At 35.4% G+C, this 26,136-nt stretch overlaps 1 protein-coding gene across 8 annotated transcripts in view; it reads right to left on the minus strand.

The window, feature by feature from the left end:
- Nucleotides 1-26,136, minus strand: part of WNK1 (WNK lysine deficient protein kinase 1) — a 146,135-nt gene that overhangs the window by 67,826 nt on the left and 52,173 nt on the right. For all 8 annotated transcript variants that reach the window (XM_034645179.1, XM_034645177.1, XM_034645181.1 and 5 more), the window contains 3 exons: nt 16,293-16,465; nt 3,331-3,551; nt 1,041-1,198 (listed from right to left, as the gene is read on the minus strand). In XM_034645179.1, the coding sequence (XP_034501070.1) occupies nt 1,041-1,198; nt 3,331-3,551; nt 16,293-16,465 (552 nt within the window). The remainder of the gene's footprint in view (nt 1-1,040; nt 1,199-3,330; nt 3,552-16,292; nt 16,466-26,136) is intronic.

Raw genomic sequence — 26,136 nt, forward strand, 5'->3', positions numbered from 1 at the left:
TACTTCAGGATGACAGTGTAAGGTGTGCAGTAAGATGTGAAATCAGAGTTCTGACAATGGGAATGAAGAAGGCCTACACCTAAGAGTTATTCTGAACCAAGAAATTGATAAACAGAATGTGGTGAATAGAAAAACAAGAAATCAATTATACTTCTTGAGGTTTCAAGAATTCTAAACAAAATACAGGGAGGAAACATCCAGTGAATACCCCATCCTACCCCCAAAGAGAAAAGGGATAATGTAAATTATAGGGGAAGAATGGTGAATACTGAACTTGGAATACAGATATAGAACTCTATCTAAGAAGCAAAGCAGATGAACTTTCTAAGGGCAAAAGAGAATAGTGATTAGGATACTTATCAGAATTATCTGAAGGCCAAACAAACTACAGTTTACTACATTTCTCCTTCCCTCACCCAGCCTGAGAAAAAGAAAGTAGGGGGCAACAGCTGTAAACTAAGAGACTAACAATAAAGTACGTTCTGTGGACCCTAAGGTGTCCTATTTTGAACAATGACTGTAAAGAAACATCTCTGCAACAACGAGGGAAAATCTTGATAGGTTAGGGTATTTAGATGATTCAGAAATTACTGTTATGCTTTAAACCCTGTGGTACTTATAAATGATTCAATAAATTCATAAATCTATTTTAAACCATTTAGGGAAAAGTCCGTGAACAAAAGCAACCTGAGTTACGAGCATTATTTTTAACTCAGATAATATGTTTTATGGTTGGAGGGAATGAGAACTTAGATGAATAAATTAGGGTTTGAAAAGTAGTAATCAGAGTATTTTTAAACATAATATATCTCAAAATAAACGTTTAAATGTATGCAAGGAGAATCCAGAATATACTAGTATTTCTTTGATCTTTATTTTTGCTCTCACTAAATCAGAAGCAATAAAATCCTTCAACTTCCTCTTCCCCCAACAACTGAGTGTGCTACTACTGTTCCCTTTTGCATGGTTCGATGATATCCAGCTTGGCATTCCTTTATTAGTGTGACTTAAGCTCACTAATCAGTTAGGGTAATACTTACACTGGTTACTCGACGGTAGATCTGAGCAGCATTTTGGCATTCTGAGTAAGGGTATTCAGATGTGGCCATCTCAAGCATGCACATCCCAAAAGCATAAACGTCAACAGATTCATCGTATTTTTCCTCATACATCTCAGGGGCCATGAACTCTGGGGTACCTTAAATTAAAAGAACAATTCAGACTCAATGTGAGCAGAGGCTACAGATGTTACTCATCTGGGGGAGAAGCAGAGGAGCTGACCTGTGAGACAGAAGAAAGTAGAAGAGGGGAAGAAGAGGAGAGGAGAGGAGAGGAGAGGAGAGGAGCGGAGAGGAGAGGAGAGGAGAGGAGAGGAGAGGAGAGGAGAGGAGAGGAGGAGAGAGGAGAGAGGAGAGGAGAGGAGAGGAGTGGTGGGGGCAGAGAAGAGGAAGAAAATCTTAGCCTCTTCCACCAAATATCTTACAGAACTTCTGCTGCATGGCCTTCATAAAAGAAACTAGAATGGGGTCAAGTGTCTTTATTTACTGTTTCAAATCGATCACTGTTATACAATGTCAGAATAGAGACTTAGATAAGAGAAAAACTGATATAACTCCTAATGAATACAAATGGAAGGATAAGTAAGAGACCAGCAAGAAATAAAGAGGATATAATGGCATCCACCAATAAGGCAGGACAGGTTAAAAAATATCAAAATACTTGTCTGCCCCCTACTGTATGGTAGCTGTAAGGTTATATAATATTTATAGCTAGTCTTTACCCATTAACATTCCACCTGATCAGTTTCACTTTTAAGGAGGCCTTGCAGTGAAAAATCCAACATTCAATATGTTTTTTAAAAGAAAAAAATAAAGTGTATTTGTCTATAAAGGCCACTCACAAGAGCCCCTTTCTTCACATACTTACCGTACCACCTGTAGTACACAAATAAGCCTACTGCAGATAACAAGAAATACAGTGAAGGACACCTTACAGATCTTACAGACAAAAAACAAATACACACAAATGGAGAACTCAAATATAAACTGAGTTATGAGCATAGCATATGTGATCCCACAGACCACGTTTTCCAATGTTTCCAAAGAAATTAAGTCTGGATCCCTCAAACTGTAGACATTTCTAAGAATAGGCTTACATACTATGATTTAAACAAAAAAGGGGGGGGACCTCCCTTGGGTTAGAGATTTTTAAGTAGCCAAAGACAATCAAAGAAATGTTTCCTTTTCCTGTAAGGAAGGCAAAAAGAAATTCAGCTTCAAATAACTCTTCTCCAATTCTTCTTGTTAATCTATTGTAAGAAAATTTAAAAATAGCATTCCAAATCCAAGTCACATAATATTCTATGGAGGACACTATTTTATAAGAATGTACAAATTACTGAGGGTTCTATGGTTTTCTCTTAAAACGTAAAATTCTAGCCAACTTAAAAATTAATGGTTTCCTTGCTGTCACCACCTTTGGGGGGAGAATAGAGTATCTGTAAAGATTTCAAGTTTTCAAGATGTCATATCCTTTTCAGAGAGTGAAAGCTTATCAAAATAATAAGCATTAAATTATTTTTCCAGCTGCAACTCTCTAACATATATTAGAAAGTCTGAAAGGACAGCTATGTTTTTTTTACATCAGTGATTCTCAACAAGGGGGTGACTTTGTTACCCAGGGACATTAGCCCAGAGACATTTTTGGTTGTAACAACCGTGGGGGAGTTGGAAAGGGTATGGGCTCCTGGCATCTAAATAATCTTATCATGCACAAGAAAGCCCTTACAACAAAGAACTATCCAACCTCAAATGTCAAATAATACTAGGGTTGAAAAGCTCTGTTTCAGATATATCTTCTGAAAAGTAGGAGTAAGGAAAGTTAAAACCAAGTTCTCGGAATAAATCCATTTTCACGTTTTAAAATGAAGTCTTAATAGGTAGATACTTTTGAACGCATATATATCTAACACTTTTTATAAATTCAATTTCTTTTATAAGAAAGTAACTCTATATGTATTATATGAGTAAGTACATAACACTACATATCAACAGAATGACCCAATAAGATTGATAGTTACATAAGGTTTTGTAAACAAAGTTCACCTTACTTCTCTTCATGTAACTTTACAAAACATTGTTAGTTTTCCAGATGATTCTAGAAGCATACAGAGAACTCCACATCTCATAAGCAAAACTGATCACTTCCTGAGTTCAAGCTAGAAATTTCTGAAGGCTTATTTCGTGTAATAAAAGCTCTGACAGGGTCAGGTTTCTAAATAAAAGGAGTATCAGAAAACCAGTTAGGATGCAAGGTACACCTGAAACATACCTATCACACTCTTGGCAAAAGAAGCCCGCTTCAGGGTTGCCAGACCTAGGTCTCCAATCTTGACTGAGCCTGTAGGGCCAGTGATAAAGATGTTGTCACACTTAAGATCTCGGTGAATAATAGGTGGAGTCCGAGTATGAAGAAACTGAAGTCCTTTAAGTATCTGACGGCACCAGCTTCTTAGAACTTTGATCTTCATCACCTTAAACCTTTTCAGGTACCTAGAAAAGGCAAAGTACACCAAACAGGTTATCAATGATATGAGTTTACTGCTTTGAAGAATTCCATTAAATTCTAGCATATCTGAGATGAGAATATCAAATTTACAATATTAAGATTCAGTAACCTTAAAAGTTAGTGATACTTTTAGCAAGGTTAAAGGGGAAAGGTTAACAAGGGGTTGGTACATGAATTCTAATAACAAAGCACAAAAAAGGAATTCCTTAAAATTGGGTCACTACTAAAATAATTTAGAAGTTAAGAGACAGAAAAATAAACAAAAATAAAAATAAAAAGGGGTGGAGTCTGACTTCTGGTAAATGGTGCATTAATTCTTACTGGACACAGATGTAATTATAAACTGTAGTAAAAAAAATATAAAAACAACTACTTGAGAGCAATCAAAATTAGGCATAAATTGGAAGGGAGTTCACATGAGGCAAAAAAAGAAAGTACTGCTTGTGTTTCCTATTTTCTAAATCTTTTCACAGTTGAGGGAGGGCTCCAGCCTGAATGTGCAGATCAGCTCAATTCTAAATAGAAGCCTGTAGCCTTATTAGCTGGGAAACAGGAAGACAAGAGTTCAAGATGACCACAGCAGCTAGAACGGTGCTGTCCAAAAGAACTTTTTATAATGATAGTCTGTTCAATATAGTATTCACTAGACAAATATATTTAAAAATTTAAAATTCCATTTTTTAGCTACACTAGCCACATTTTAAGTCTTCAACAGCCACACGTATCAAGTGGCTACCATTTTGGATAGTACTGATTATAAAATATTTCCATCAGCACAGAGAGTTCCAGTGGACAGCAGAGATCTAGAAAGTAAGGAGGGAAATCCCAAAAGGGTGGTATAGAAGGGGAGGCCCAAATGCTGAATATTCATTCCACCCAAATCTCTGGTTGACCTCTGAAATGCGTATTATGCAGATTCCAAGCAGCCCAACTAATGCTAAAAGAATGGAACAGAGATTTCTGATGTAACCCACTGCAGGAAAGATAGTTTGTGGACTGGCTTCAGATGAACATTTTATCTGAAAATATTCAGAAGTATGAAGGTATAAAAAATTACATTTGCCTCTTAAGTATCTTTAAAATACACATGCCTAATTAAAGAACAATTAATAATATTGTATTAGGGAGTCTATGGAATACACAAATGTAACATATATAAAAATTGTAGCACAAAGAACAAGTATCAGGGACGACTGAAACTTTTATGTGTGCAAGGTTCCTTTACATGAAATTGAACAGTATCAACCCAAAGTTTATTGTGAAAAGTTAAATATATAAACACAATCTCCAAAGCAACTGCTTTAAAAAAAACAACAAAACACCACAAGGTTTCAACTAATAAGGTAATACAGGAAGTAAAATGAAATTCTACTTCATCTGGATAAGGTAATTAAAAGAAAACTAATGGTGAAAGTTGGTTTTATGGTTTAAAAAAATACGGAAACATATTACCTCGGAAGGGTAAGGGAAGGGCTGCCTAGGAAGAGCCGTAAGGGCATTTACTAAGATAATAAAAATGTTCTATAGCTTAATAGGACTTTGATTACATGAGTGAATGCCTTTGTCAAAACTCATAGAATGATACCATTACAATTGATTACACTTTTCACTGTATTTAAATCTTACTGTAAGGAAAAACAAAGCATATAAATATTAGAACTTTAATAAAATGAGCACTTAAGTATTTAATGTGAAGCATATTGATGTCTACAACTTACCTTGGAATAAAGAAAATTAAGAAAGATAGGGAAATGATTACATGGACATATGTGGTAAAGTAAATGCAGCAAAGTTAATAGAACCCAGGCAGTGAATATGTAGATGTTCACTGTGTAGTTCTTTCAACTTGTCTTATAAAAGAAAAATTCTAGAAGAAAATTCTGGGAAAAAGTTGAGTCTAGTTTGGATTTCTTTCACATTTATAAAATGATCAAGTACATAAAATATAATAGATAACTATATATTAACCTCGTATCTTATAATATCATTAAATTTGTTGAGAATCACTGGATTTTCTATGTGAACAATTACATAACCTGCAAACAAGGGCAGTGATATTTCTTCCTTTCCAATCTTTATGCCTTTTACTAGTTTTCCCTGTGTTTATGTCTTATTGCAATGGGTGGACCTCTGAAATAGTCAATGTAAATAGTTAAAACAAGCATTCTTTCTTTGTTCCTAATCTCAGGGGCAATGGTTAAGTTTGACATATTAGTTACAGGTTGGTTGATGTTGTTATTGATCACTGGAGGAAGTTCCCTACTATTCCTAGTATGGCTAAAAGTTTATAGCCATGAATAGATATTGAATTGTCAAATACTTTTTGACATATTTTGAAATGATCATATGGCTTTTCTCCTTTATTCTGTTAATGTGATGAATAACATTGATTCATTCAATGTTAAACCAATTTTGTGATCCTGGGATAAACGCTCTCTGGTACTGATGTATTGTAATTGCTGGATCCAATCTGCTATTATTTTGTAAAGGATTTTTGCATCAATATTCATGAAGGACATTGTTCTTTAAAAATTTCTTTTTCTATAATATTTTAGGTTTTGGTATTAGTGTTATGCTGGCTTCATAAAATGAGTTAGACACTAATTGTACCACCTCTATTTTTTGAGAAAATTCAACACAGAGGATTTTCCTATTTTTTTATTAAGATAAAATATACATAAAATTTACCATTTTAAAGTGATACTAAGTAATCCATACTGTTATGAAATCATCACACCAACTATCTCCAAAACTCTTTTTATCTTGAAAAACTGAAACTTCATACCCATTAAACAATAACTCCCCAAATCCCCCTTGGATTCTGGCAACCACCATTCTACTTTCTGTTTCTATGAATCGACTGCTCTGCGTACCTCATAGAAAGTGAAATCAAGCAGTATTGCTATGTGACTTTTTGTGACTGGCCTATTTCACTTTGCATAATGTCCTCAAGGTTCACTCTTATTACAGCACATGTTAGAATTTCCTTGTCATTTATGGATGAAAAATATTCCACTGTGTGTAGACAGACAGACACACACACACACATTTTGCTTATCCATTCTTTCCTTGATGGACATCTGGGCTACTTCTACCTTTTAGCTATTGTAAATAATGCAACTATAAATATGGTTATATTACAAATATCTCTTCAAGACCCTGCTTTCAATTCTTTTGGGTATGAACCCATAAGTGGAAGTGTTGTGTCATATGGTAATTAAGTCAAGATATATAACTGACATATAACATTATATTTGTCTCAGATATACAACATAATGATTCAAAATGACCTGTATATATTACAAAATGATCACCACAATAAATCTAGTTAATATCTATCACCACCCAGTTATAGGATTTTCTTCTTGTGATGAGAACTTTTAAAATCTATTCTTAGCAACTTTAAAACATATAGTACAGCATTATTAACTATAGTCACCATGCTGTACATTACATCCCCAGGCCTTACTTATTTTATAACTTAAAGTTTGTACCTTTTTTTTTTAAAGATTTTATTTATTTGACAGAGAGAGACACAGTGAGAAAGGGAACACAAGCAGAGGGAGTGGGGGAGGGAGAAGCAGGCTTCCCACTGAGCAGGGAGCCCAATGTGGGGCTCGATCCCAGGACCCTGGGATCATGACCTGAGCTAAAGGCAGATGTTTAATGACTGAGCTACCCAGGCACCCCAAAAGGTCGCACCTTTTGACCGCTGCCACCCATTACACACACTCCACCCCTGTGCCCCCAACTACAGCAATCACCAATCTGTTCTCTGTATTTATGGGTTCAGTATTTTTCTTGTTGTCGGGTGTGTCAAAATCCATCCACACTGTTACAAATGGCAAAATTTCCTTCTTTTTATGGATGAACAAATATATATAGATATATATATATAGATATATATATATATATATATCTATATATATATATCTATCTCACATCTTTATCCATTCCTGTTATAAATAAAGCTGTAATGAACAGGGGGTACATATGTATCTCTTCAAATTAGTGTTTTCATTTTTTTCAGATAAACATCCAGAAGCCAAACTGCTGTACATTACAGTAGTTCTATTTTTAATTTTTTGAGGAACCCCCATATAGTTTCCCACAATGGCTGCACAAATTTACATGTCCACCAACGGTACACGAGGGTTCCTTTTTCTTCACATCCCTGCCAACACTTGTTTTTCTTGTCTTTTTGATAACAGCCATTCTGACAGATGTGAGGTGGTATCTCATTGTGATTTTGGCTTATGTTTCCCTAATGACCAGTGACAGTGAGCATCTTTTTCATGTATTTGCTGGCCATTTGTATATCTTTTTTGAAGAAATGTCTATCCAAGTCCTTTGCCCATTTTTGAATAGGTTGCTTTGTTTTTAATGTTGCTGAGTTTTGAGAGTTCTCTATATATTGCAGATATTAATCCCTTTTAAGTTATATGATTTGCAAGTATTTTCTCCCATTCTGTGAATTGTCTTTTTACTCTAAAATAATATCTTTTTTTTTTAAAGATTTTATTTATTTATTCAACAGAGAAAGATAGCGAGAGAGGGAACACAAGCACGGGGGAGGTGGAGAGGGAGAAGCAGGCAGGGATCAATCCCAGGACCCTGAGATCATAACCTGAGCCCAAGGCAGAGGCTTAATGAATGAGCCACCCAGGCACCCCTAATAATATCTTTCAATGTCCAGAAGATTTTAATTTTCACAAAGTCCAATTTTAAACACACTGGATTTTAAAACTTTTGATATATGGCATACATTTCAGACAATGCTAATAACAAAGTCACTTCTACTTTCTAGTAGAGAGTATTAAGTTTTCTTTTTATTGATGAAGACAGGGAGCCCAAAGTTATACAACTATTACAAGACAGAGATGGCAAGTGAATTCCTAAGCTTGAACTCCTGCTACTGCCTGACTGGCTACTCAATGTCCAATGTATACATTTAATTAAAAAATAAAATAAACATTTAAAATTATATACTTTGAGTCACATTTCATTTTTAGAAATCTATTTCTACAGAAATAAATAAGGACAAAGGTATATACATGATTACTGTAGCACTGTCTGAAAGGGGAGAATGTGGACAAAAAGAGATCCGATTTGCCCATACAACCACAAATGGGACATTTACAAACCCAGAAAAGCTAAATACGGTAAGAATGAGAAGTGGTGCTAAAGATAGGGATATTAGTTAAGAATCACCATAACCAAACAAGAAAAGTACCATCAGAGAAGAAGACTGAATGACTAAATAAATAAATAAACAAAGAGTCTCTCTAATACAGCATCTCTAAGTCCTTCATTATGGCTGACTCGTGCCCAATCACCTTGAAGAAAAGCCTAGTAGTTGAAAAGTCCTGCCCTCATAACCATAGCTCCTATCAGCTTTTCAATCCTGAATTATTTAATATAAGAGACAACCAACTCATGGTTAAATAGGGTTAATTATGGTACTCATCCCACAAAACTGGAAGACTAAATGCTAAGAATAATGGCTGCCAAAATCCAGAGCACCGGAAATTTTAGCTCAAGAAATAGAGAATATCAGTAAAAAAAATTATTAAAAAGACCCAAACAGAAGTTCTGTCACTGAAAAAATAACTGAAATGAAAAATTCACTAAAAGGTTTCAACAGCAGATAGAGCAAGCAGAAGCAGCTGCAAACCTGGAATTATGTAGTCTGAAGAGAAGGAAAAAAAGAAAGAAAGAAAACTCAATAGAGCGTAACAGTCCTGTGGGATACCACCAAGCTGATCAACATATGCATAATGAGAGCCCTGAATAAGAAGGAAGAGAAAGAGTATTTGATAAAATAATGGTCACAAACTTTCTAAATTTGATAAAAGACATGAATCTACATATCTGAGCTCAACAAACTCCAAGAAGGATACATGCAAAGAGATTCAGATTGATATATTACATTCAAACTGTTGAAAACCAAAGACAAGGGAATCTTGAAAGCAAGAGAGAAGCAACTCATCATAACCAGGAGACCCTCAATAAGATTATCAGCAGAAACCATAGAGGCTAGGAGGCAGAGGAATGACATATTTAAAATGCTGAAGGGGGGAACCTGTCAACCAAGAATTTTATATCTAGTAAAAAATATCCTACAAAAAGGAAGGCAAAATTAAAACATAGTCAGATAAACAAAAGCTGAGGGAGTCTGTTGTTAGCACACCAGTCCTACAGAAACGCTAAAGCAAGTCCTTGAGGCTGAAATGAAAGGACACTGGACAGTAACTTGAAGCCATAGGAAGAAATAAAATTTCTGGTAAAGGTAACAACATAGCTAAATATAAAAACCAGTATGAATGTATTTTTGGCTTGTAACTTCCCTGTTCATTTCCTACATGATTTAAAAGGCAAACACATAAATCAATAATTATCAATCTGTATTAATGGGAACACAATGTATAAAGATGAAATGTGCATCTTTGCAAAACCTACAAAAACACAAAAGAGGTACAAAGCTGTACAGGAGCAAAGATTTTGAAGCTACTGAAGCTAAGCTGGTAACATTTCAAAAAAGATTGCTAGACATTTATGGGTTAATTGTAATCCCTAAGGTAACCACTAAGAAAATATCCAAAAAATATGTACAAGGGAAACGAGAAGGGTATTAAAATGGTATACCACACACAAAAAATAATAAAAATTAAAATTAAAAAAAGTAGTAATTAAGACAAGGTACAAAAAAGATATTAAAATATACAAAAAACAAATAGCAAAAGTGCTTCCTTATCACCAATTATTTCAAGGAGAAATGGATTAAATTTTCTAATCAAAGACAGAGATGGCTGAACGGAGATATGTATGATCCAACTACATGCTGTCTACAAGAGACTCACTTTAGATTCAAAGACCCATACAGGTTGAAAATGAAAGGACAGAAAAAGATATTCCATGTAAATAGTAACCAAAAGAGAATGAGGTGGCTATATTAATATCAGACAAAACAGACTAAAAAAACTGATACAAGAGATAAAGAATATATATATATATTGATAAAAGGGTCAATTTATCAAGATTATAACAATTATAAACATATTACACATCAAACAGAGTTCCTAAATACATGAAGCAAATGCAGACAGAATCGAGAGGAGGAGTACACAGTTCTATAGTAATAGTTGGAGACTTAATAGTCCACTTTCAAAAATGGATAGGCCATCGAGACAGAAGATCATTAAGGCAGTACAGGATTTGAACAATATTATAAACCACCTAAACACAAGAGAAATATATGGAACACGACACCCAACAACAGATGAATACCTATTTTTTTTTAAAGATTTTATTTATTTATTTGGCAGAGATAGACACAGCCAGCGAGAGAGGGAACACAAGCAGGGGGAGTGGGAGAGGAAGAAACAGGCACTCAGCAGAGGAGCCTGATGTGGGGCTCGATCCCAGAACGCCAGGATCACGCCCTGAGCCAAAGGCAGACGCTTAACCGCTGTGCCACCCAGGCGCCCCGATGAATACCTATTCTTAAGAACACATGGAACATTCCCTCAAGAAACCTCCCAACAAAGAAAAGTCCAGGACTACATGGTTTCAATATTAAGTTCTACCAAACATTTAAAGGAAAAACATTAATCCTTCTCTAGCTCTTCCAAAAAGTAGATAAAGAGGAAACACTTCATTAGTCATTCATTTGCCCTGTCAGCAAAGACACCACAAGAAAACTATACACCAGTATCTCTTATGAATTTAAATGCAAAAGTCATCAAGAAAACATTAGCTAACTGAATCCAACAGCACAGTAAAAGGATTATACACCAAGTACAATTTATCCATGAAATTGAAGTATCCCTCAACAAGAGAAAAATCAGTCAATACATGTTAGTAAAACAAAGGCTAAAAAAAAAAAAAAACCCTCATGATCATCTCACTTGATGCAGAAAAAAACATTAAATTCCAATACCTTTCCATGATAAAAATACTCAAACCAGGAATAGCAGAGAATATATGATAAAGAACATTATGAAAAACCCAAACCTTACATCATACTAAATAATGAAACACTGAAAGCTTTCTAGCATTAGGAATAAGACAAGAATAACCACTGTTATTCAACATTGTACTAGAAATTCTAGCCAAAGCAACTAAGCAAGAAAAAGAAATAAAGTATACAAATTGAAAAGGAAGTAAAACTGTATTTGTAGATGCCAGGATCCTATACATAGAAAATACCAAAGAACACACACACACACACACACACTCTCACAACTAGAGTTAATAAAACAATTAACCAAAGTTGCAAGAGTGCAAGATCAAAATACACAAATTAGTTGTGTTCCATACACCAACAATTAACAACCTGAAAAGGAAATTAAGAAAACAATTCTATTTTGCAAAAGCATCCAAAAGAATAAAATACATGGAATAAACTTAACCGAGGAGGTGAAAGACCTAGAAACTAGAAAACACTGTTGAAAAATTAAAATGTAAAAACATCTTGTGTTCAAGGATTGGAAAAGTTAATATAGTTAGATGGCAACACTACTCAAAGTGACCTACAGATTCAATGCATCTATAAATATATTTGATTCTATCTACAGATACAATCAAAATTCTATCAGCCTTCCTGCAAAAATGGAAAACTACTTCTCAAATTCACATGGAATTTTAAGGGCCTCAAATAGCCAAAACAATATATATATTTTTAAAGATTTTATTTATTTGACAGAGAGAGAGAGAAAGCGAGCACAAACAAGCAGGGGGAGCAGAAGAGGGAGAAGCAGGCTCTCGGCTAAACAGAGTCCGATGTGGGACTTGATCCCAGCACCCTGGGATCAAGACCTGAGCTGAAGATAGACCCTTAACCAACAGAGCTACCCAGGCGCCCCTAGCCAAAACAATATTGAAAAAGAAGAACAAATTGGAGAACTCACAAGTCCCAATTTGAAAACATATTACAAAGCTACAGTAATCAAACCAGTGTGGTACTGGCTACCGACAGTTATAAAGACCAACAGCATGGTGTCAAGACTCCAGAAATAAACTCATACATCTATGGTTAAATGATTTTTGACAGGAGTACTAAGACTATTCAATTGGGATAGAATAGTCTCTTCAACAAATAGTGCTGGGTAACTGGACATCCTGTGCAACAGAATGAAGTTGGGTCCCACACCTCACACATACACAAAAGTTTACTCAAAATGAAACAAATGTAAATATAAGAGACAAACCTGTAGAAGTTTTAGAAGAAAACTTAGGGGTAAATCTGCACAACCTTGGTTTTGGCAATAGATTCTTAGATATAACACCAAAAGTACATGTAACAACAACAACAAAAAAAAACAAATAAATTGGACTTCATCAACATTAAAAACTTTATACATCACAGGACATTATCAAGAAAGTAAAAAGACAACCTATAGAATAGGAGACAGTATTTGCAAATCATGTATCTGAGAAAGGCTTACAGAATACATAAAGAACTCTTACAACTCAACAATAAATAAAAAAAATTAAAAATGGGCAAAGGACTTAAATAGAGATTTGTCCAAAGACATGATGGAACAGACATTTCTCCAAAGATAGATAAATGGCCAACATGCACATGACAAGATGATCAATATATTAGTCACTAAGAAAATGCAAATCAAAACCACAATACCATGTCACACTTGGTGGGATGGCTATGAAAATAATAAACAAGGGTTGGTAAGGATGTGGAGAAACTGAATCTCTTCTATATTGTTGGTGGGAATGTAAAATGGCTGTCACTGTGGAAAAGAGTTTGCTGGTTCTTCAAAGAGTTAAACATAGAATTACCATGACTTAGCAATTCCACTTATAGGCATACATCCAAAAGAAATAAAATATATACTCAAAAATTAATACACAAATATTTATAGCAGGACTACTAATGAGAGCTGAAAGTTGGGAAAAAATCAAATGTCTATAAATGAATGAATGGATAAACAAATTGTGGTATATCCATGAAACAAAATATTATGTAGCCATAAAAAGGAATGAAGTACTAATACGTGCAACATCATGAACATTGAAAACATTTAGCTAAGTGAAAGCCAAACATAAAAGGCCCCATTATTTTATGACTCCATTTATATGAAATATCTGGATCAGATAAAACCAGAGACAAAAAGCAGTTAGTGGTTGCCAAGGGCTGGGATGAGGAGGAAATGGGGAGTTGTTTAATGGGTTTCAATTCTGCAGGACTGAAGAGTGCTGAAGAATGGTTGCACAGCAATGTGAATGTACTTAACATTACTGAATTGCACACTTAAAAAAAAGTGATTAAGATGACAAATTTTATGCTGTATGCTTTTTTTAAGATTTTATTTGAGAGAGAGAGACAGCATGAGTTGGGGGGAGGGGCGGAGGGAGAGGGGAAGCAGACTCCCTACTGAGCAGGGAGCCAGACGGGCTCAATCCCAGGACCCCGGATCACAACCTGAGCCAAAGGCAGACGCTTAACCGACTGAGCCACCCAGCCACCCCCTTAAGCAAATACATTTAAAACAAAACTGTGTTCTCATATAGTTATATATGACTTTTATACAGCCATTAAAGCATGTCCCCTCCTTGCCTGCCACTACCCCTGCTTATGTTCTGTCAAATAAATTTTAAAAATCTTTAAAAAAAAAAAATCTATTTGCTTAGGACTAGATATACATCCTCAAGTCTTTCCTCATTCTCTTGATTCTTTCCTTCTAGAATGATAATTAGATCTAATGTCTTCTCACTCCATGTCTCATGTTCTTCTTGCTTTCTGATCTTCAAATTTATTCTTTTCAGTTAAATTTAGTCCGCTGTTTAACCTAATCAATGAAGTTTTAATTTTAAGGATTTATTCTTATTTCTAAAAGTTCTTTGGATCTTTTCTAATTACATCTGAACTATTTTCCTTTTTTTTTTTTTTTTTTAAGTAATCCCTACACCCAGCATGGGGCTAGAACTCATGATCCTGAGATCAAGAGTTGTGTGCTCCACCGAGTGACAATTTCACAGAGGCTTAGCCTACTATGTTACCCAAAGTCTCTCAATAAACTTTTTTTTTTTAAGATTTTTATTTATTTATTTGACAGAGATAGAGACAGCCAGCGAGAGAGGGAACACAAGCAGGAGTGGGAGAGGAAGAAGCAGGCTCATAGCGGAGGAGCCTGATGTGGTGCTCGATCCCATAACGCCGGGTCACGCCGAAGGCAGATGCTTAACCGCTATGCCACCCAGGCGCCCCACTCAATAAACTTTTTAAAACAAATAAACTGTCGTAGGGTACTCTCCTAGGGTATGCCTGACAGATTACTGACAGCCCACTAAAGTATCCGAACTGGTGAAAAGAATCTCTAGGTACAGATACACATACAACTACTACCGCACAATTTTCCTTAATTCATTCAAATACTTATTAAATTTCAGGCATAGTGCTAGGGAGCACACAATCTAGTGGACGAAAAAGACATATAACAAGCAGCTTGAATGACTAGGATAAAGGTGTTGCCATAAATATTAGAGAAGCTGGGTGGGGAAACTAGAACCTGCAGAAGGGAAATAATCTGTTGGCTTTTCAATGTGTTAATCTTGAGCATCCAAAAGCACATGCAAGTCCTTACATCCCGGAGATACAAAACTGTTCCAAAGATCTGGGATGAATTAGCTCGGTAGTATTAACTAAAGGAAGTAGTAAGGAATGAATACATACTAAAGAGACAATTTTTTAAAAGTCAAATTCCTCCACAATAAAAAATTTAAGCCATATAATTTATACTACATTTGACCCTTGATCAATACAGGTTTGAACTGTGTGGGTTTACTTGCATGCAGACTTTTTACAGTATAGTACTGTAAATGTATTTGCTCATAATTTTATTTTATCTAGCTTGCTTTATTATAATACAGTATATCATACATATAATATACAAATACGTGTTAATTGACCGTTTATGTTATCAGTAAGGCTTCCAGTCAACAGTAGGCTACTAAGTAATTAAGTCTGGAGGATTCAAAAGTTATACTCAGATTTTCAGCTCACATGGAGGGTCAATGCCCCAACCCTCACGCTGTTCAAGGGTCAACCATAGTTTCCACTCTGAGTACAGGTAATCTGAGAGATCAGGAATTCCAAAGGCAAACTCCCATTCTTACTTTAACTCTTTTAGGGAAAGGGAATTCCTTGTTGGGAATTGTTCAAATGGAGAACAAGAAATTTCTGCACTTGAACTGTTTTCCTGAAAAAAATGTTAAGTCTAGCTATTTCGGCTTTAATTTCTGATACTATGGCAAATGGATTTATCTAGTAATTAACTGTCACAGTATAATTTGAATTCGACATAACAGTTGCATAGATGGAGCACAAACTGTCCAATACAAGGTGATATAGTAAATGGAGAAAACTTCTCAATAAGCTTCAACCTCCTTTTAACCACTAGAGGGCTACATTGTCATATGATTTCATAATCTCTTAGCTGCTCAATTTTAGAACAGCAAATCAACATGATTTAAAATAACTAGGTTTATTCTGTAATAACTTATTTTAATATTACCATTAAATAATTATAAAATCACTTTATACATCAAAGGACTTAGTGTGCAGGAAAATGTGCTACCAAGAGTTGGAGGGATTGTTCCTTCCTTGGTACACCGGGCAACAAAAGCAGAACTGATAAAATATGACAGGAGACAATTCAAGTTCTTTCATACTTCTTGGTCAATTTTTATAATATTGATAGACTTACGTTTTAAGTGTTCCAGATGTCATAAGTTCAGTCACCAAAACAATGCACTTCTTTCCTTTTACTGTGGACTCCCAGGAATCATAGAATCGAACAATATTGGGATGCTGAAGGCCCTTTAACATTTCAGCCTCTTCTTTAAATCTCTGTCTCTCAGACTTTGTTAATTTTCGATCCTAAAATCAAGAACCAAAACAGAATGTGGTTTAAAATAACAGAAAACCAAGTCACACAAATTTAAATGCTATTGAGAGTACACTTATCTTGATGAGCCCTGAGAAATGTACAGAATTGTTGAATCATACTGCACATCTGAAATATAGCACTATATGCTAAGTATACTTAAAAAAAATAAAATAGTTCAAATACAAAAAAACCCCACAAAAATAAGTTGAAATGCCAAACATGTACTAACTCATTATGATCAATAATGTTTAAAACAGGAATGCTTTAACATTAAAGTTACTAATAACAATTTCTTCAGCCTTTCATGAGTGTGAGAACAGGCTAAAGTATATTTGAGAAAACTGGATTATAATGTCATGCTTGAGATTATTTCAGTGTCTTTATGTTAATATGTTACTCAGATACCGTATATCATTTTGTGCATACAGTTAACTTACCACTTCTAAAATATGTCATTTTATGCGATATATGCAATTTAACAACATGGAACAAGTATGAGATTTTTGGAGACAAAAAGATCTAAATATAAATTCTAGTTCTGTGTTTGCTTTGATTAGAATTTTCTTTATGAATATATTAAATAATCTACTAGGTATACTTTCATCACGTTTAAAGCACCTGGCACTTCATAGATTAATTCACTTCTCTGAGACGAACTGGGGAAAAGCACTTAATTTGTTGATCTTCCCTTGACAAGGTCCCATATACACAAACTCCGAATTATTCTGTATATTAAAATTGAAACTACCTGTGTCATGTTAATATTCTGTCAAATCATGCAATACATATTTTAACAAAAGATTCCAGGCATACAATAAAGTAATGTGTCCATTACATAGTTAAATAGACATTATAGACATAACTAAAAGCCTGTAACTGTAACAAGATTGTCCTTTCCATCACTATTCCTTACACTTGAATAATCCATATAGGTTTTTACACTTTTTGTTAAAATGTTAAAATTTCATAAAAAGATGTTATAGAGTATGTATTCTTTGAAAGCTTGTTTTTTTCACTCAGTATTGTTTGAGATCACCTGTGATGATATACAAGGAGATACTGCAAGATTATCTACCATATTATTCTAACTTGGCTTTTGTTCATCATCGTTACACAGTTACCTGTTCCCTAAATATATCACAATTTATATCATCTCCTATTGATTAATCTTAGGCTATTCCCCCATTTTTGCAACTACAATATGCAGTGGTGTTACAATATTAATCTCTTTGGACATACAATATTAATCTCCTCGGGTATAAATACTTGGATAGGACACAGTTTCTCAACTTATTACAAACCTACAGTAATCAAAACAGTGTGTTACTGGCATTAAGGATAGATATGTAAATCAAAGGAATAACATTGGAAGTCCAGAAATAAGCCCGTACATCAATTACAAATATATATACCTGGAGTATTCAGTAATCCTTTTGATTTTTGTCACCAACAGCCCTAGATATTTTGATATAACAGTGGTTATAGATTATCTCAAAATATCATTTACATTAATCATTACTTTGAAATTGACAGCTATTAGATTTTCAGTTGACCTGATTAGTATACACTAACAATGCAGACTATATCACAAATTTTAAAATTTTTATAACTATATTTTAGTATAATTAGTTTTCATTATAATCCTATGTATTTTACTATATAGAGTTAAAACACTATTCTAGCCTTCAAAAGAGACGTGAAGCACAAAAAAATACTAAGAACATTTATTAGGATCATGTTTGAATTACTGAATCATAAGAAATAGGCACCTTCAATTTTTTTTTTTTTTAAGATTTTATTTGACAGAGAGAGAGAGAGAGAGCGCCCACACACAAGCAGGAGGAATGGGAGAGGGAGAGGCAGGCTCCCGACTGAGCAGGGAGTGTGATGTGGGGCTCAATCCCAGGGCCCTGAGATGATGACCGGAGCTGACGCCAGACACTCAACCGAGTGAGCCACCCGGGCGCCCCACACTTTCAATTTTCATAGCTATCGACAAATTGCTTTTCAAGGGGACTGTACCAATGTACTCTCTTAATAGCACTGTATGAAGGTTTCCATTGGTACACAGGGCCACCAGTATTATCAGACATTAACTTTCATCAATGTGATGGGTCTAAACTCATATCCTGTTGTTTAATTTACATTTTTAGAGGCAAGAATGAGAAAAAGTTTTTGTTTTCCTTGCAGGCTACTTGAGATTTTTCTTCTGTGAGATGCCTAATCATATCATTTGTTGTTTTCCTTCTTTGTAGAAGTTCTCAATATACTCTAGATACAAATCCTTTATTAATTTTATGTTGCAAATGTTTTCTCAATTTGTGGTTTGTATCTCCACCTTGCTTATGATGTCTTTTGATTTTGATGTTTTTATTTCACTGTAGTTCAAATTAATCTTTTACTTTATGGGAGGTGGGGTTTATCTTTTCAGTAATTCTTCCAGACACTGAGGCCATACCTTTTCTTTTCCTTTTAAAAATATAAACGTTTTGTTTGCCATACTTGGGAATTTATCCATTGAGGAATTTATCTGGTTGGATAAAAGAAGGGTTGGCTGTTTTTTTTCTATATCAACCAATAACCTAATACCATTTGATGAACAATCTATCCTTCCCATATAAGTGTAATTCTATTTCTGGATTCTATATTTTTTTTTTAAGATTTTATTTATTTACTTGACAGAGAGAGAGAGAGAGCACGCATGCATGCACAAGCAGGGGGAGCAGCAGGCAGAGGGAGAGGGAGAAGCAGGCTCCCTGCTGAGCAAGGAGCCCAATGCAGGGCTCCATCCTAGCACCCTGGGATCATGACCTGAGCTGAAGGCAGACGCTTAACCAACTGAGCCACCCAGGCATCCCAAGGATTCTATATTCTATTGGAATGGTCTGTTCTGCACTAACACCACACTTTCTTAAGTATTATAGTTTTAAAATAATTCATTCTTGGTAGAACCACTTCCTGTAACACCTTCCTCAACTTTGTTTTCTAAATTATCTTGGTTATTATTTTTTCCAATGAGAAGATTTTTATTTTTATAATGTAGAAATTATAGCATAAGCCAACTAAAACAGAATATTATCAAGAATTTCAATTAAAGGCATATAATTTGTAATGATATGGAGACTGTATAATTTATTCAACAACTTTTCCCAAGCTGTATATATTAGTTTAAAAAAATTTATTGTAAATTTACATACCATTAAAAAATCACTATTCTCATCATCCCTCCCCATCTTATACATTATCTCCCCTAATACTTTAGGTCCCTCTTATCCTATTGCTCCTTAAGATAACATTATAATTGTTCTTTAACAGTATATGCTTACTTATATACGCCCACGTATGCTTTCGTTCACCCTTCCATTTTGCTCCTTATTCTCTTTATCTGGGTTCATTTTTCTTCTTCTGTGAAATATATTTTTCAAAATTCTTTCAGTAAATATTCCATTAGTGGTATAATCCTAGGTTGTTTGAAATGTTTACTTCATCATCACTTTTGAATGATAGTTCAGATAGATGTCGAATTCCAGGCTGGCTTATTTTTCTTTAAGCATTTTCAAGATACTGTTTTGTGGTGTTCTGGTGTCCACTGCAGCTGTCTGTATAAATGTCTTCCTTTGTAAATTTATCTGTATTTTCTCTCTAGTTGTTCTAAAGACTTTTTTTTTTATTGTGTTCTGCACTTTCAGTACCATGCACCTAGTTTTATGTATATATAATAGGGCTGATTGTGTTTCTAAGCCAAAAGTTTCAAGTATTTGTCTTCAAGTCCGGAGAATTCTCAATTACTATCTCTTTGAATATTGCCTCCTCCTATTTCCCTTTCTCTTTGTAAGATTTCTATGTGTTATGTGTGAGGGTGTATGTATGTGTGTGTGCATACCCGCACAACCTTACCCTATCCTTCCTATCTTAACTTCTCTCTCATTTTCCATTTCTTATACCTTCTAGGCAATGTTCTCAGATCTACCTTCTTGTTCACTAAGTCTCTCTTGAGTCATTATATCTAAACTGCTTACTACCTCTTTTTAAATTTTTTTAATTAATCAAACTTTAAAGTCCAAAGGAGGAAGGGATGTGAAAGACATGTGGTCAGGTCTCAGTCCCTGCTCCAGAAATAAGAGATGAATGAACACAAACCAGATGAACACTTCCAACTGACCATACAAGTCTTGGAAGGGTAGGTATATAGGTGAGAGGGGCATATACTTGGACAACCACAAAGAAAATAAAACAATTGTCAGTCTGTCACCAAAAGTACCCACCAAAGAATTGATAAGAGGAACTCAGTCACCACTCCAGTCCCTACTCTCCTCACTAACATCATAAACAAAGCTAGGAGGGAAAAAAGAAGAACAAAAAGGCTCAGCACTTAACTAATGGCTTCAGTGGGGAAGGAATTCTGCTGCCATTTCAACAGGCCCAATGCCTAGGGAAAGGATTTGTCCCTCCCCACTCAGTGGCAACCCTAACACATGGGTTTTGAATGAGACATGATAACTGGCAGCTCATTTGCATAGAACCCCTCCAACCTCCCCCTATTCCCTGCTTCACGAACATGTAAGTTTTCCCAGCACCTTTCTTGGAATTTCCTCTGTTCCAGAGTCCTGCTCCATCTCCAAATTACCACTGCAAGCTTGGCTCCTCTCAAAGTTCAATAAAAGCCCCCTTTCACATCCCTTAATTGCTTCTATTCCCACTCTCAACTAAAGGCTACAATCATCCACAAGTCATATACCCTCTCCACTGAGACTCAGATCCACGGCAGCAGGGCTATTTTGTCCTGGGTTATCCTCCTAAAATGTTCCTGTTCTGGAGAGAACAGACAGTGAAAAGATAAAGTCAAAATATCTAAAGGCTGATAACTGAGGAAAGTAGCACTTTTAGTTTTTAATCACAATGCATTTTCATTCCTTGAATCTCTTTTAGGTCTTTATTAAATCAGTCATTCACCACCCTCTTCCAACACTAACTTGACTCTTTTAAGATAACTTAAAGGCTTTATTCAATACCACTTTTATCTGAGTTACTGGGGCTTTAATTTTATCTACTATTTTGGATCCCTTCTGGTGGTTTGTTTCTTCATGTGATTTACAATACTGAATAAAATGGTCATCTTAAACTGTGATTTGTCTGTTGGAATATCCTCAGTTACAGGTGTATTCCTGTAGATGGTCTGGAGTTTGTTTAGGCCTAGTGCCCTAGGGATATTACTAGCCCTGGCCATTAACTCCATGCAATCAGTTCAAATTCCACGAAATCAGCTCAAAATCAAAATCACATGTGTGAATACAGGTCTTTGTTTATAAATTTCCAGAGTAAACTTTACTTTCACCTGACCTAAAGAAGCTTGTCTTTTTCTGTCTTAGAAAGGGAATTTGGGGCACCTGGGTAGCTCAGATGGTTGAGCATCTGTCTTCGGCTCAGGTCACAATCTCCAGGTCCTGGAATCGAGCCCCATGTCGGGCTCCCAGCTCAGCTGGGAATCTGCTTCTCCCTGTCCCTCTGCCTCTCCCCGTTTGTGCTCTCTTTGTCTGTCAAATGAATAAATAAAATCTTTTAAAAGGGGGGGGAATTTTTCTCTAGTCTGTATTTTCATTAAAGGTGTAGCTCTCTTCAAGGAACAACTTTATTGCATCTCAATTCCACTACCTGCTTAGGCTTAAGACTTCATCTATCGGGGCGCCTGGGTGGCACAGCGGTTGGGCGTCTGCCTTCGGCTCAGGGCGTGATCCCGGCGTTATGGGATCGAGCCCCACATCAGGCTCTTCCGCTATGAGCCTGCTTCTTCCTCTCCCACTCCCCCTGCTTGTGTTCCCTCTCTCGCTCTTAAAAAAAAAAAAAAAAGACTTCATCTATCATTAGATAAAAGGTAAAACCATGCCTCTTAGTTATTAACAAGATTGGCAACTGTCCCAGAAAAATCCTCATATCAGTTCACAATTCTCCCACTCTGGTTTTTTGTTTGTTCTTAGTTTTTAGACCTTGGAGATTATCCTGACATTCCTATAAGCTTAGTTATGCTTAAAAGGATAGGTTTTTATTGTTCTTTTAATAAAAATTTTCTAAATATCTGGTGTTTTACAGTGGAAGTGGAAAGAGTTTTCAGCTTGTTTAAAGGTTTTCCATTTATTGACCTACGATAGGGTTTCCTGATATACGGGGGTTTTTTTGTTTTTTTTTTTAAGATTTATTTATTTATTTTAGGGGAAGAGGGAAGAGAGAGTCTTAAGCAGACAGACTCCACACGGAGTGTGGAGCCTAACAGGGGTCAGGACCTTGAGATCACCACCTGAGGCGAAACCAAGAGTCAGACACTTAACTGACTGCTCTGCCCAGGTGCCTCTCCCAATATACTTTAAAAAAATCTTATTTACCATACATTCATTCCTAAATGTTCCTCACTTAAGGAAAATTTATATAGAAAACAGAAGAAAGATCTAGATCACTTGTTGACTCCCTTATACATTACTAAACCTTACTATAGTTGAATTACAAAAACTTATTTTAAAGAAACTGTGAAGAATCCAGTCTAAAAACAATTAAAAGACAGTAATCACATAAGCCAAATGAATTATGAGGTTCTACCTACAATTTACATATTTATTTTTTATATTTTATTTTTTATTTTTTAAAGATTTTATTTATTTGACAGAGAGACAGACAGTGAGAGAGGGAACACAAGCAGGGGGAGTGGGAGATGGAGAAGCAGGCTTCCCGCCGAGCAGGGAGCCCGACGCAGGGCTCGATTCCAGAACTCTGGGATCACATCCGAGCCAAAGGCAGACGCCTAACGACTGAGCCACCCAGGCGCCCCTATCTTCTATATTTTAATATATAGTCTGCCTTTCTTGATTGTCTTGGTATTTTTTTTTTTAAGATTTAAAGAGAGCAAGGGGGGTGGGGGGAGACATGGGGACACGGGGAGAGAAATTCCAAGCAGACTCAGCGCTGAGCACAGGAGCCCCCTGGGGGCTCGATCTCACTACCATTAGATCATGACCGGAGCTGAAACCAAGAGTCGGGGCTCAACCAACTGCACCACCCAGGAGCCCCCTTGATGAGTATTCTCATCTTCTGTAGCATGCAATATTCATTTTAGTTTTTAGCAATTATTGCACACCTTCATAAATGTTTGCTTAATTTTAACAATTACTTGGGTAACCTGTATCAGACAACTAGATATAATGAACATCAGAAATAAAGTTCCTGCTATCCTAGACTTTACAGTGTAAGAGGCAGAGGCATTAATGTTATTAAGAATGATGAGAAAAAAACTGGGTATCTGAGAGTATCAGAGTATCAGATACCTGGGTATCACAAAAGACCCAATTCTGCATACATGATTGTGTACAAGCCAGAATTAACCATGTAAGAAAAGAAGAACCCATATCAGCAGGATACTCTAAGGATTAAATGAGATCATGGGCATGAAAGTACCCACAGTTCTGGTCACATAATACTATGAAATACTTAAGACCACAAGAATCTGTAAAAAGTGCTAAAGGTAAACATGGAAATGTAGGATACAGACCGGGGTTGAGGAGATTCAAACTTTAATAACAGTGAACTTTGAAACTTGAACTTACTTTATTTAAATTTTATTCACCCATAGTTTAGAACTGCTAGGAAATACATCACTTACAGTAGACTGTTGTAGCTGAAACCTGGAATATACATTAAACAGGGTAAGGGAGAACACTGCTTAAGAGTAAGAGCTTAAATAGAAATTATGTAAATATAATCACTGTTGTAAAAATAGGAAGTTAATTTTAAGTCTGAATAATTCTCTGTATAGGGCTTTCACAAAATCTTTAGTTTAAAAGACATACTGACCCTTCAATTGTGAAGTGTTTTCTCTCGAGTGATATGTAATTTTAAACAGAAATGATTACTAGATGTGAAATATGACACTAACACAAATCATTCTACGTTGTTACTTAAAATTTAATTGTATTTAAAATCTTAAGACTGTTCTATCATATCTAAAATTCAGAGTTTTCAATAATGTTTTAAAGTATACAAGGCTTGGGACACCTGGCTGGCTCAGTCGGTTAAGCATCTGCCTTTGGCTCAGGTCATGATCCCAGGGTCCTGGAATCAAGTCCCTCATCAGGCTCCTTACTCAGCGGGGAGGCTGCTTCTCCCTCTGCCTTCCACTCCCCCTGCTTGTGCTCTCTCTCCCTCTCTCTGGCAAATAAATAAATAAAATCTTAAAAAAAAAAAAAATACTACATAAGGCTTGGTAAATTTTCCACTGAAAAAGTAATTTACTTACATCTTTCTCTACTACCACCATCTTTTTCAAGCTATCATGATCTCTTCTGAAACCTACTGTTTCCCAAATCTAATCTTACCCTTATATAATCTGTTTTCCTTTTTGTCCATATATAGCCAAAATGTTTTTAGTGCCAATTTAATCAATTCTAAAGAATGTCTACCTGATTTTTAGAAATACCATTTTTCATTTTTCTCATATCTGAAATTAGAATATGTCACACTACTAGAAAGAAATATTGTATGTCATAATACCATTTAAAGTGTTTAATAACTTTCTACAGCCTTTAGGACAAAGGGGAAAAGGTCCCACATAATACGGTCCTTGCCCACTCTCCAAGCTTCATTTCTTATCACTCTAACCTTTTCCATTCTCAAGCATGTTATGCTTCTTCCATACGGGTCTTTCATACATTCTGTTTCCTCTCTATCTAGGACACCCTTCTATCAACCTTTTTTGCCTAGTTAATGCCCAGTCATCCTTCAAAGATCAATTCAAGTCATTTCCTCAGGGACACGTCCCCTGACTTTACTCTAGGTCATCATACCACCTATACACACACACACAAAAATCTTTTTATAAACTATGTATATGCCTTTTTTATAGCACTTAATCACAAGTCATATTACATTGAGACTTATTCTAAAAGCAGTGACAAAATGCTTTTTCAGTGTTCTATCTTTAGTATCTGACAACCTAGCATAATGACTTATTCAACAGCCACGTACTGAATGAATCCATAAAAGTGCTTTCTAAGGGGAAAAAAAAAAAAGTATGTGTATATCCTTAACATGAAGTAAGCATTTCCCCAGAAATAAAAAATTTCTACGACTTAAAAGAAAGGTGAGAACAAAAATTAGGCCTCTGAGTCTCAGTAAGTCTAATACAATGACCAACTTGTAAAGGTCACAGCCATTTTGATTTTTAAAAATAATTTGTAAAAGCTCATTGTAAAAAAGCTGCCAACTACTTATTTATAGCCAAGCACAAAAAAAGAGGGGGAAAAACCTCAAACAGGGACTTCTTCCTCACCATAAAACTACAACCAGTTTTCTTGTAAACACAATAAATGGCAGTCCTAAAATTCTACCGAAATACTAACTTTTATCTAATTTTGCCTGTAAGTCATCTATACTGTAACAGAGATTATTTTAAATATTGTGCAGATTTTTATCCTCCCTGAAAATTACTGATCTATTTTAAAAGGTCTGAGAATCTTAGTAAATCTTTAAAATTAGAAATATGTAATTACATGAGTACAGATTATCAATTAAGTGGGGAAAAAACCCAAACAAGTAACGTGGTGCTTCTTTCAATAATTTGTCCACTTGCTCTACCTATAACTAAGTCTCCTATTTTTTAACTAAGAGCATTTCATAAACT

Source organism: Ailuropoda melanoleuca, chromosome 16 (genome assembly GCF_002007445.2).
Source record: "Ailuropoda melanoleuca isolate Jingjing chromosome 16, ASM200744v2, whole genome shotgun sequence".
In the NCBI taxonomy this organism is placed as follows: Eukaryota; Metazoa; Chordata; class Mammalia; order Carnivora; family Ursidae; genus Ailuropoda; species Ailuropoda melanoleuca.